This window comes from Dermacentor andersoni, chromosome 2, assembly GCF_023375885.2.
Source record: "Dermacentor andersoni chromosome 2, qqDerAnde1_hic_scaffold, whole genome shotgun sequence".
In the NCBI taxonomy this organism is placed as follows: Eukaryota; Metazoa; Arthropoda; class Arachnida; order Ixodida; family Ixodidae; genus Dermacentor; species Dermacentor andersoni.
This window is the reverse complement of record NC_092815.1, coordinates 117574936-117587419: the sequence shown is the minus strand read 5'-3', so window position 1 is coordinate 117587419 and position 12484 is coordinate 117574936. Positions and strand designations below refer to the sequence as shown.

The window sequence follows — 12484 nt, the reverse complement described above, 5'->3', positions numbered from 1 at the left end:
GGCTCGCTGTTGTTTAGCGGGAGCCTCGCGAAATGCCGGCATTTGTGTTGCCTTTGTGTCTCGCGCTTGGACTGCATCGCCAACGTGCCCGCACTCATGCCGTCGTCGGAGGTCTAGCATTCTACACGTGCATCTGTGAACGACGAAAGGCAAGCTTTGCTTATAGTTAACGAAAGCGCGGCGTAAACGCTGAAAGAGCCGAGCCTGTAGTTGTTTCCCTTATAGAGAGAGAGAGAAAATTAAATACTGGGTGTCTTACGCGCACCTAAGCACGCAAGCGTTCTTTTTATTTTTTTTTTGCATTTCGCCCCCATGGAAATTAACACGGCCGCCGCGTGAGGTACTGAACCCACGACCTAGAGCTAAGCAGCATTACGTCATAGCCACTGGGCTGCCGCAACAGAAGAGAGATAAGCAAATGAAAGGCTGCGAGGTTAACAAGAAAAAGAAAAGTAAAAAAATACAGAACCAGAAACCCCGAGGCTCACGAATAGGGAGTACGCATGGCGACGCAAATTTCCTTGCTGTGTGTCTGTGTGTTCTTTTTTTAATTATTTATTCATTTTTAATGCTTACCCGATGCCGGCATCCTTGGCTATAGCGGTAAGAACAAAAGGACAACATAGTTCCCTGAGCGCAGGAAACGCCGGCAATACTTTGTTAAGGTTAAGATTGTTAGGGCTAAGCGACAAGAAAAAAGAATAGAGATGCGCGGAATAAGTTGTCTCGCACCGCCTTTTCGTCAGCCAGACCGCTACCGCTAATAGCACAGGTCGCTTAACGCACCCTCACCGCGCCTAATTTATCGGCATTCCAGTCTGTTGCACTTCGCAATGTTGGAAAAACTAATTCAGCGATCCGACGTCATAACTCGATAAGCTTTCGAACTTCCAAAAAATATTGGCCGTGAATGTAACCAGTATTACCTCGTGCACGTTTATGTGTGCTTGCGAACCCCGGGCAGCCAACATTATTCTGGAGTCCCTCACTACGGCGTGCCTCATAATCGTGGGTTTCGCATGTACAACCCCAGATTTCTTAAAATGTGGGTTTGCAACATATATATATATATATATATATATATGTATATGTATATCCGGTCGTGCGCGAGCTGCTTCCAACTTGGGCCGGCGAAGTTCCTAATTTCATCACCACACCTAGTTTTCTGCCGTCCTCGACTGCGCATCCCTTTTTTGGCACCCGTTCTGTAACTTTAACAGTCCACCGGTTATCTACCCTACGCATGACCTGCCCAGCTCCATTTTTTTTTCTCTTACTGGCAACTGGAATATCGGCTATCCCCGTTTGCTCTCTGATCCACACCGCTCCTTTCCAGTCTCTTAACGTTAGGCCTGTCATTTTTCCTTCCATCGTACTTTGTGCGGCCCTTAACTTGTTTTAGAGCTTCTTTGCCAACTTCCAAGTTTCTGCCCCATGTGTTATCACCGATAGAATTCAATGATTGCGCATTTTTCTTTTCAACAACAGTAGTAAGCTCCCAGTCAGGGTTTCGTAATGCCTGCCGCATGCACTCCAACCCATCATATATATATATATATAACTGATTTATTTACCCTGATTTTCACGGGATCCCATCATTTCCTGAACAATTTTCGAGCTCTATACTTAAGCTTGTGTAGTACTAAGCTAAAGTCATGTAGCATTTGATGTAATCAAAGTACACCAACAGGTATGATTTTGTGGTCGCGTGTAACGGTCATCATTTTCGAACACGCACATAACGTGAAGCGAAGGCGGTTTTCTTTGTTTTTTAATAGGCGCATGCAACGAAAACTGCTCATGCAGATCTGCGGCGCCACCAAGCTTTCCTGAATCTCTCGAATACGGATGCATTCTCGATTTATTGTTTCCTTCGCCCATGCCCCGCCATGTCCTTGTCATCATCTTTAAAGAAACAGAACGGAGGCTGATAATGATGTGGCAAACATAAATTCAAATGTGAAGCAGCCTCGCAAGAACAGAGAGAGAGAGAGAGGAATAAGAAAGAAATGTTGTTGGTATATCTTAAGAAACTAAAGATATGCGTCTCCTTGTGCATTATGCGCAGCTGTGGGTTCGTAGGGACGCCGCCGTAAGCGTTGAATGTTTACAATTTTGTTTCTATCACGAAAACATACTGGTGCATATTTTAGTTTGTCTGAAAAACAACATCCCGCTTTTGCAAGACTTTGTGAACTGCGAGCCAGATTTCTTTTTCTCGTCTTTCTTTCTTTCTTTCTTTTTTTTCCTTTTTTAAACGCACTACATATCTTTCATAATTATACCCCACTCGTCGGGACCGATAAGCCCAACAAGTATACCTCGTATCCAGAGTGAACGACACGAGCTTATATAAAAAAAAAGCAGACTGTTAACTTACGCTCGGTGATTTCATACCAACATGTCGCATCGAAGAGAGATAGATGAAGAAGAAGAAGGAAATAGGGGGTAGTTAACCAAAGGCCACACAAAGAATCATCATTATCAGCAGCAGCAGCATCATCATTATAATCACCGTGCCCGGTTGGCTGCTTTATTTACACTTGGGTAATGGGAAAAGATTGATTAGAAACCGGAAACGTAAGAAAAAAATAATAAAGAAGGCAGTCAGCGTGAATGCACTCCCATTCACAGAAGCGTCCGCATATTTTCAGTCCCGAGTCGCCTTCGAGAAGCGCAGTTAGGCTTTTGTGGCCCTATGCAAGCAAGTGCGCTCAGGCTGGGTTCCCGTGACCTTTCCCTCCGAGAGAGAGAGAGTTGCGCGAGCGTTTTATCCCTCGGAAACGTTCGCAACTCAATAAAGCTGAGCTCGGTCAACACCCGAGGAAATTAAACCGCGAAACCCGTTTCGTGTCCGTAACTGCGGCCGAAATCAAAAGCTTCCTGGTGTTCGCCCGCACGTAGTTTCATTATACGTCACTTTATTTCTTTATCCGGATATCCAGGAGACGCGTTCGCCCGCTCGCAGCATTTGTATCGTGTGCGTTGACCCCGCCCCGTGCGGCTGTTTGCTAACGACCTGTGTACGTTGTTCTCCGCCCGCAGGTTCGTCGCCGGTTCAAGCGCCGCCAGCCAAGACGGCGCTGACTCCCGCAACGCCCCACATGCCATGGGAGCTTGCTCACAGCTCAAGCTAGTGCTATGGAAGAACATAGTGCTGCGGCTGCGGCAACCGGTACGTAGTACAAAAGAAAAAAAAAACAGATGAGCGTGCGTGACATCGAAGGGACACCTGCTATAGACATATAACTGTAGCCATGAAACGACCAAGTAGAACGTACATTCGTGCCTATCGCGCCCTCGCAGTTCATCCCGGCAAGAAGACAGTGTATGGGCGCTCGTGACCTCTGATGGTTGCTATATATATAGTGAGCTGGGCGTCGCAGTCTTGTGTGTCGTGCGGAATGGTGAACGTGACGTTGTGGAGCGGAGTCCTTACGATACGGTATTTAAATTGTCCGCCGCACATGCTTCGGGGGAAAAGTGGCGCCCATAACACTCTTACACATCAGAGAAGTGAGTGGGCAGCACTTAAAACATTAATGGATGCTCTTACCCCTAAATAATACATCAACTAAGTTGTCAGAACTAAGATAGCATTAATATACAGATGATGCAAAATAATGAAACAAAGGCATTTATTTGGTCATTAAACTGTCCACTACCAAAATTTTATTCCTGTACTGTGATCTTGTCTATAAATACTGATGCTTTCTACAAGGCATAGCAGGAGCAGGCACAGAGTGAACAAGAATTGACATACATTCTATGACTACGTACGTAACTCCGGCCCTGACGAAGGCGCACATTACTTCAAAATACATTAATGCAGCGTTGTGTAAGTGCTCAGTCACACCACCGCTCCCTACCGTACTTCAGTCATAAACTGGAGTTATCGACCTCACTTTTTTAATTCTACCTTTTTCTACGCCTTCTACACCATTTGATGAACTGACGTAGAAAAAAAGAATAAAGTCCTCAATCAGCGTAAATGCGCGCGCGCATCTTGACACCACGGTAGCCCACGGGAGCACAATTCAAAATACGTCTGTTTAATACAGACCGTGCTCAAGCGCTGTGCGAAAAAACAACCTCATTTATATGACGATCACGAAAAGCAAGGTGCTGCGTGGCGCCTCATGCGTGGCTACGTGTCGGTCATACTTGATGCTGTCCCAAGACAATGCGTACGCAAGACAAGAAGAAAAAGAAAACGAGGAGCCAAAGGCACTTCGCTTAGTAAACATTATAATTAATTACAAACTTGAACCTATAATCCTGGCCTCTCTGGTTTTCAGCTTTACAGAAATCTATAAGAGCGAACAAACACAAAAAGACAACTCATTCCTCCTTTTGAGGACGCATACGACGTGACAAGTGAGTCGTTTTTTTCCCCTTCTTCTTTTCTAACACGTTGTGAGGGTAACGCACGAAGCAATGCAATATCTCTCTTTTAAAAACACGCGACTTTGCCTTATCAAAATAGACTTACGAGAGAGTCACTCATAAATTTGGTGCACCAAGTGAGGCGATCATAGCAAGAAGAATCATGAATTTGTGACAAAAATGCCCCACCCCAGCACCGCAGCAGCCCCTCCCACACACATTCTGGTCGGCGAGGATCATATGCTTATAATTACAGTGAACGCACTGAGGTAGGTTACCTCCGCTTGTTTAATCATTGCCAAATAACGCTCACGAGTGACAAGAACTTTCAAGAAGGTGTAACAAGGAAGGAAGGAAAAAGTGGAGAAGGAAAGGCAGGGAGGTTAACCAGTTTAGCTTAACCGGTTTGCTACCCTACACATGGGAGCGGGATGGGGGGGGATGAAAGACGGGGAGAAGAGATTGAGAGAGAACATAACATGGCACACACATCGTCAGTTACAGTCTGTCACTCTTGCTCGGTACGTGACATCACTGTCACAGCCGCTTGTCCAAGCCCGTCTCTTTCATAAACCGAAGTAGTCCCTTCGTCGCCTTCAGCTGCGATGTCTTCTGTCGACGATATGTGAAAATAGTTGCAACTGACGATGGTCTATTGTCAGGGTGCGCTAGAACGGACGCCAGGGACTGTCTCTGAACATTATATTCAGGACAGTCGCACAGAATGTGTTCTAGCGTCTCCTCGCAAAGACAGGCATTGCAGAGAGCGTAGTCGGCCATTCCAATGCGAAATGAGTAAGATTTCGTGAAGGCCACCCCTAGCCATAAGCAATAAAGTGGCGGACTCCACATTAATTTTGACCATCTGGGTTTTTCTTTAACGGGCACCTAAATCCTCCATGTACACGGATGTTTTGGCATTTTGCCCCCGTCGAAATGCGGCCGCATTGGCCGGGATTTTATCCCGCGGCCTCGTGCTTAGCAGCGCTACATCGAGGGAGAGAGAGAGAAAGAGAGAGTGAGAGAGAGAAGAGGAAGGAAGGGATGTTAACTATAGTCAAGAGTCTAATCGGTTACCCTACACTGGGGAAGCGAGAAGGGGAAGAGAGAGAAGCAAGAGGGGGTATAGAGACGTGCAATGACAGTACTTTAGTCAAAGCCGCTCGTGCAAGCCAGACATTTTCAGAAAGCACAAAAGTGCCTTCTGAGCCGATGATCGGTGGGGACGGTGCTCCAGTACTGTCTCTTCACTCAGGAGACGATCATCTAGTTTCTTCAATGTGTTGGACAAAGATTGTCTTTGCGCTTTAAATTAAGGGCAATGGCACAATAAGTGGTCAATGTTGTCCTCGCATCCGCAAATATAACATGCAGGACTATAAGCCATTCCAATTAGTGCTGAGTAAGCTTTCGTGAAGGTAACTCCCAGCCACAACCGACACAGAAGAGACGCTTCGCGTTGTTGCAGTCCGGCCGGAGGTCTGAGTTGCAGTGAAGGGTTTAGTCTGCATGTGCAGTCGGTGCACCTTGTATATGCGGTATTCTACTCTGCTAAGGAGAGCGTGCGTGCTAGAATGCGAAGTTGTCTCACAGCGTCAATCCTTGAGAGAGGAATGGGGACGCAGCAGTCTTCTTTGTTTGACGTCCGAGCTGCCTTATCTGCGTCAATATTTCCGATGATACCGCGGTGACCTGGTATCCATTGAATTGAAATAAGATGTATCATGGCCTTTTTCTCTCAAGTGGTGGACAACTTCCACGATTTCGCACGTGAGCTGATCGTGAGTTCTATGTCGCAGAAACGACTGCACACATTGCAAGGCCGGCCTTGAATCGCAGAATGCCCATTTTCGAGGACTTTCAACATTTATCATATGAAGCGCGTCACGGAGAGCCGCAAGCTCTGCAGCTGTAGACGTATCGATATGAGAAGCCTTGAACCGCTTGGTTATTCCCGTTGTTGGTATAACTACGGCGCCACTGGAACTGGTTGATGTATAGTTGAGCCGTCAGTATAGACGTGTGTGAAGTCACTGTATTTCTCGTAGAAGAGGAGCAAAGTAAGTCGCTTGAGCGCTGATGCTGGCAAGTCCGAATTTTTCTGAAGTGCAGGGATTGTAAGGTTTGCTTGGGTACGGCTCACACACCATGGAGGGATGGAAGGTCTTGCCGCAAGTGCGTAACCTGACCTGAGAGAGGCACGGTGCGCGAAGACAGTCGCACTGAATGTCCTGTGGGGCCTTTCTACTGGGAGACTTTGCGAGGTGGTGGGTAGGAGTCCGGGCGAAGTGTCTTATGTGCACGCGCATTGCATGCTTCAATGGTAATGTGTGTTCTAATAGTGTAATCTTGACTGACTGCAATAACTTCATGGTAGACCAATGCTTGAGGGCTTGGGCTTGGACAGCGCAACACCAAATCCACTACGTAACCACGGCGGGTTCTCATCATGTATTGCTCCTGGAGTAGCAGGCCAAAGTTGTCGTTATGCCTGTTTGTCTGTAAGCCCGGAAGCCTCGCCCAAACACACGCACACAGATGACCGCGCGCGCGCGCGCGCATCTGCTTTTTACACAGACGCATCCAGATATTTTTTGTGCGTTCTTGATTTTTTGTATTTTCTTGTTCTGTTTCTTTCTCTCATTTTTTTTTTTTTTTTTGATGGGCCTGCGCCAGGTGGCAAGACGTGTGTAACCCTGCAAGCGCGCTCCGCCTAGCAACTATCATGTGGTGACAGCCGCTTTCTGCTATCTATGTTGGTTAATTCGATAATTTATAATTCTGCAATAAAAAAGGAATTATTTTATTAGTGTTTTCATCGCAATGCCTCAACAAGTGTATCTGCTTAGAGTGTGCGTGGAGTGAATGTTCTTTTCATATGTACGACTGCTTTATTCCTACGCAGGTGATCCTCGCCCTAGAACTGCTGTGGCCGCTTACCATCTTTCTTCTTGTTCTACTCCTACGGAAGGTCGTTCCTCCAGTTAGCCAAGAAACATGTAAGCTTATCGTCTGTTCATCACAGCACCGATGGCGGTGCTAAGCTCGCCGTTGACAGCTGTAACCGTGTGAAATCTAGCACAGTGGCTCTAGGCTGGCAGATAGATGTGGCGGACTTGCAGCGTACATTAATTATTCCACTATCTTGTTTTTTGCGTCTACGTCTCTTCGCAATGCTGTATTTCACGTCAAGCTTACGTGGCGATGGCTGGCTCTCGCGTTGGGAACTGAACACCGCGCCCTTACTGTCTCGCTATCTGTTCTTAAACTTCAAGTTGCTTTAATCTTATCTCAACTTAGCTCGCACGACTGTTATATGATCTGGAACTGGCAATAGTGGCCGGTGCACACTAATAGAGAGAAATCGCGGAAGGTAAGATATTACGGTCACCTCTTGCGTTATTACTTACATCGGTGTAATGCTTTCATCTGCCCTTCCTCGCTTACAGCTGGGCTGCATTCAGGGCACGTTCAGTCGACAGTTGCCGTTATTCACACGAGCACAGCATCCGAGGCAGTGAAGGTAACGCATCTGCGTTCCACTTTCATCAAGGCGCCATTGTTTCCTGTTATTGTGGAGGATTTGCTTGCGAGTGCAATAGTTAACCTCGCCTGGCCGCTATAGAGAAAAATAACACTAGCGGTTATACTGCCCTGTCGCGCGAATACGTAAATTGCCGCCGCTAGTGCATCAGGGTGGGTGGCTAGCCAGAACGGAAGCTTTATATTTGCTGATGCCGTAATGCGTTCGCGCAGGCTGTGTGGTGCAGAGATTATAAAGAAGAAAACAGCGGCGCTGAAAAAAAAAAAGAGCACAATGCAGTAATCAGATACACTAGATGAGCGCTTCGTTATGTCTGCTTCTTGCCCTTGCCGTTCGTGTTTTCGCACTTCGTTTAAAGCGAATAGCCATTCTTTGCCTTTGTTGTCTGTTTTCGTGGTCGGACTTTCACAGTCGATACGAAGGCAACGGTGCGATACGGAGGCAAAGGGTGCGTGCAACATATATATATATATATATATATATATATATATATATATATATATATATATATATATATATATATATATATATATATATATATATATATATATATATATATATATATATATATATATATATATATAGCACTTCGATGCGCAAGTGCTATCCACCTTTACTGCCGCCAGAGATGTTCTGGTTAACGGCTCTGTCCTCTACGCAATCACGCAATGAAACTATCATCACTGCAAGAAATACACGTCGTCAAGCGCATAATTATTTAAATAAAATCAAAAATCTTTCTGACGCGTTCAGCTATTTTCTCACGTTGACAATCATCGTCGATAATTTCTGCACATATTTGTGCTTTTTTAATTAATAAATATGATATAACATGACACTTTATTGCCATTTCAGTGAAAGAAAGAATAAGATGCTATTTAATGGAGCTGGCTATCCTCAGTGAACCGGCCAATATTCGGTGCTACTAGAGTGATGAATCTGAATTTTCCAGGTAGTGGCCAGTTCACTCAAGCGATGGGGACCGTATTGGTAAACTAGAGCGCAGAAACGACGCGACACGATGATGTATGCAACACCAGGGCCGTGCCGGCGCTTGCCTTTGATGATTGTTTTTTATCTCATCTTAACATGCGCAACGTGCGAGTATATATATATATATATATATATATATATATATATATATATATATATATATATATATATATATATATATATATATATATATATATATATATATATATATAAAAGAGAAGAAAGGGGGCTAACCGAGGGGCCCGATTTTTATTAGTCATATCATAACAAGCCAACAAACACTGACACCAAGGACAACATAGGGGAAATTACTTGCGCTGAATAAATGAAATGCAGAAACGATAAATTAATGGAAATTAAAGTGGATGAAAAAACAACTTGCCGCAGGTGGGAACCGAACCCACAACCTTCGCATTTCGCGTGCGATGCTCTACCAATTGAGCTACCGCGGCGCTGTTTCCCCATCCACTTTCTTGGGTATTTATGTGTCCTAGTAGAACCCTGGGAGTGTTAGCCAGCGCCACCACTCACAGACCTTGGCGGCGGACGTGGAACGTCCTTCTTTTTTTTTTCTTTTTTCATCCACTTTAATGTCCATTAAACACACATATATATATATAAACATTAAACATGTTATACACACAAACACACGCGCACACACACACACACACACACACACACACACACACACACATATATATATATATATATATATATATATATATATATATATATATGTGTGTGTGTGTGTGTGTGTGTGTGTGTGTGTTCGCGCGGGAGATCGTCGCGATGACAGTGACGCGCACAGACACCGCCGGAAGCGAAAAAACGACCATTGCCACAAAACCTCGGCAAAGATGAGGTCATTATGCTCAACGACTCGCAAGCGGCTTTCAGAAGTTACGTTCCGCGGTAGGATCTTGCACACAGTGGTTTCCATTCTACCGAAGTCTACCCTTCTAACAACAACCACAATCCATCTTGTTCCCCGGTTGCGAATCTCTCGCAGGGAATATGAAAGCCCATGCGTCGGCTCGGGTGCACATCTGCCGAGCCTCTCACCGAGACGACGGCGAAGGGAAGAGAAGCAGTTTCACGCCAGACTTGCAAAGACGGAAATTCCACCCCCGCCTTAAGCATCACTCACGCGCGACGGGGCCGTGTCTTGGAGGCAATTACGGATGAACAGATTCCCACGTCGCACGCTCTATCACGCGACGTGTCCCACGCAATATCCATATACACTCGTCTTAAGTGCAACACACAGGCCATGCTTTAACCACGCCACACGGGCATTCTAACTATACTCTATATACAGCGCGATTCACACTCGAACGCACAGCAGTAGGAAGCTTTGCCGTCCAGCGTCGACTCCCGGAACTATAGCTCGACCTAGTCAGGAGAGCGCGTCGAGCGGCTGCGGCTCATCGAGTTCTGGAGTGAGGACTCCACTCACGACCGAAGCCTCCCGGCGGCGACTTCTCCGGTGCGAGTTTGTACTCCGTTAAAGTTTATCTATCTATCTATCTATCTATCTATCTATCTATCTATCTATCTATCTATCTATCTATCTATCTATCTATCTATCTATCTATCTATCTATCTATCTATCTATCTATCTATCTATCTATCTATCTATCTATCTATCTATCTATCTATCTATCTATCTATCTATCTATCTATCTATCTATCTATCTATCTATCTATCTATCTATCTATCTATCTATCTATCTATCTATCTATCTATCTATCTATCTATCTATCTCATCTCTTTGTGTGCAGTAAAAATTCGGGTGTGAGTAAAGAGAGCCTGCTTACGTTGTCTCAGAGTCTCGTCATTCCGGCGTTTTAGTTTTCCAATAATGAAACAACCAACTTGCGGAACTATCCATCCAATAGGGATAGCGGCAGCGGCAAGATAACCGCGTCCTGCTCAACCTGGTAGAAAATCAAATGGGTTACAGCAGTAGAGAAAGCAAATGCATAAAGGAAAGGCAGGGAGGTTATCCGGGCACCGAATTAGCAGACCTGTTCATTCGCAAGAGCTCTCTGCCATTAGCTGGCCGCCTTCCCTAATACTATATGACTGGCATCAAGATGGGCTGGAATTTGCCCTTACGGACAATTTTGGCATGAGTGCTTTTTCTTAAAATTAGCCCGAAAGCCCAGGAAAGCCTGTAATACGAGGATTTAAGGACTGAAAGATTGTGAATAAGGGCCAAAAAAAGAGAGTGACAAAGCGAGTGTGACATCGCTTGGGTACACAGGTGAACGGACGCAAGGCTGTGCCATAGAACCATCCAAAATGCAGAGAAATGGCAAAAAAAAAACGGGTTTTATTTTATTTTGCTTCATTTCTTTTTTTTTTTCTTCACAGGTTACTACAACGCCCGGGCCCTGCCCAGTGCTGGTGGACTGCCCCTGCTGCAGTCTCTCATATGCAACGTAGACAACAAGTGCCTTAACAAATCTTCCTACGAGGAAATACCCACTTATCCTGGGTCAAGGTATAAGCGCGATGCTTTGGTTTTCTTTGTTTTTGACGTCGTTACTTCTGTAATAATTTCTGTCATGTTATTTTGTACCTGTCACGAAGGCTTTCGTGGAAACGCTAACGCCTCGGTACATAAAATTTCATCAACAGACTTGATAACTTCTGCTATGGTCAGAATGTTGCGCATAACGCTAACGTCCAATATTGACCGACGCTCGACTATTGGGAGGCCAAGAAGAAACGGTTGTTTCCCCTCGCTATCCCGTACTGCGAGAAAGAAAGCGGTAGCGGATGTTGTTGCGGAACGATGCTGCGGCGGCGAAGTACCCGTTGCCTCTCCCACATGTCGAGCGCTTCGGTTGGCTCCAGGAAACTAGCCAACAATAGCGGTGACGCGCAGGCATGACGCGAATAACGACGCCATCTTAATTTTCTGCTCGCTCAGTCAGATATTCGTTCAAAAAATCTTCGAAAACCCTAGAGTACTGCTTTAGTCAATGTTCTCAGTGTATTTTAAATATTATACCGGCGATGACTAGATTTAGTTACAATAATACATGATACTACATTTATATTTTTGTGCGTATCAAAGCGTTTTCAATCATTAGTTGTTCAGTGCATATAGCAAATAAAACACATTTCTTTTGTTCCCTGTACTGAGAAACCTTATGCATATCGCGTTAATGCGTTGTGTCTTGATATCGTTATACAATGATTAGTTGTTGTTTTTTCCTTGTGTCTATCAAAAACGCAAGACAGGTTTGATTGTTTGCTATGTTGATAAATTTGATGTAGTTATGTACTGCTTTCGATGTACAAATTTGTGCACTATGTACGGGTAACCGAGACCCAGTCATGCGCAAAGCATTTTTGTCTCGGTTCCCCTTCTTTCCTGGAAAAAAAAAGCTTCAAACTTCAAAAACTTCGAACAAGCATGGCGGCATTACGCCTAGCAAAGAGCAGTTCCTAGTCACATGCGTTTTAGCTCCAACTATTCGCACAACTAGACGGCCCGCTCAGTTAAAAAAAAAAAAAGTAAACATTTTAGCTCAGTTATTTTCAGGAAA

General features: G+C 45.0%; 1 protein-coding gene across 1 annotated transcript in view; it reads left to right on the top strand.

The window, feature by feature from the left end:
• LOC129387560 (uncharacterized) overlaps window positions 1-12484 on the top strand; it is a 142707-nt gene that overhangs the window by 99754 nt on the left and 30469 nt on the right. Inside the window, exons 2-4 of the mRNA XM_055076629.2 lie at window positions 3046-3175; window positions 7292-7385; window positions 11301-11430. Coding sequence (XP_054932604.2) covers window positions 3110-3175; window positions 7292-7385; window positions 11301-11430 — 290 coding nt within the window. The 5' untranslated portion in view covers window positions 3046-3109. The remainder of the gene's footprint in view (window positions 1-3045; window positions 3176-7291; window positions 7386-11300; window positions 11431-12484) is intronic.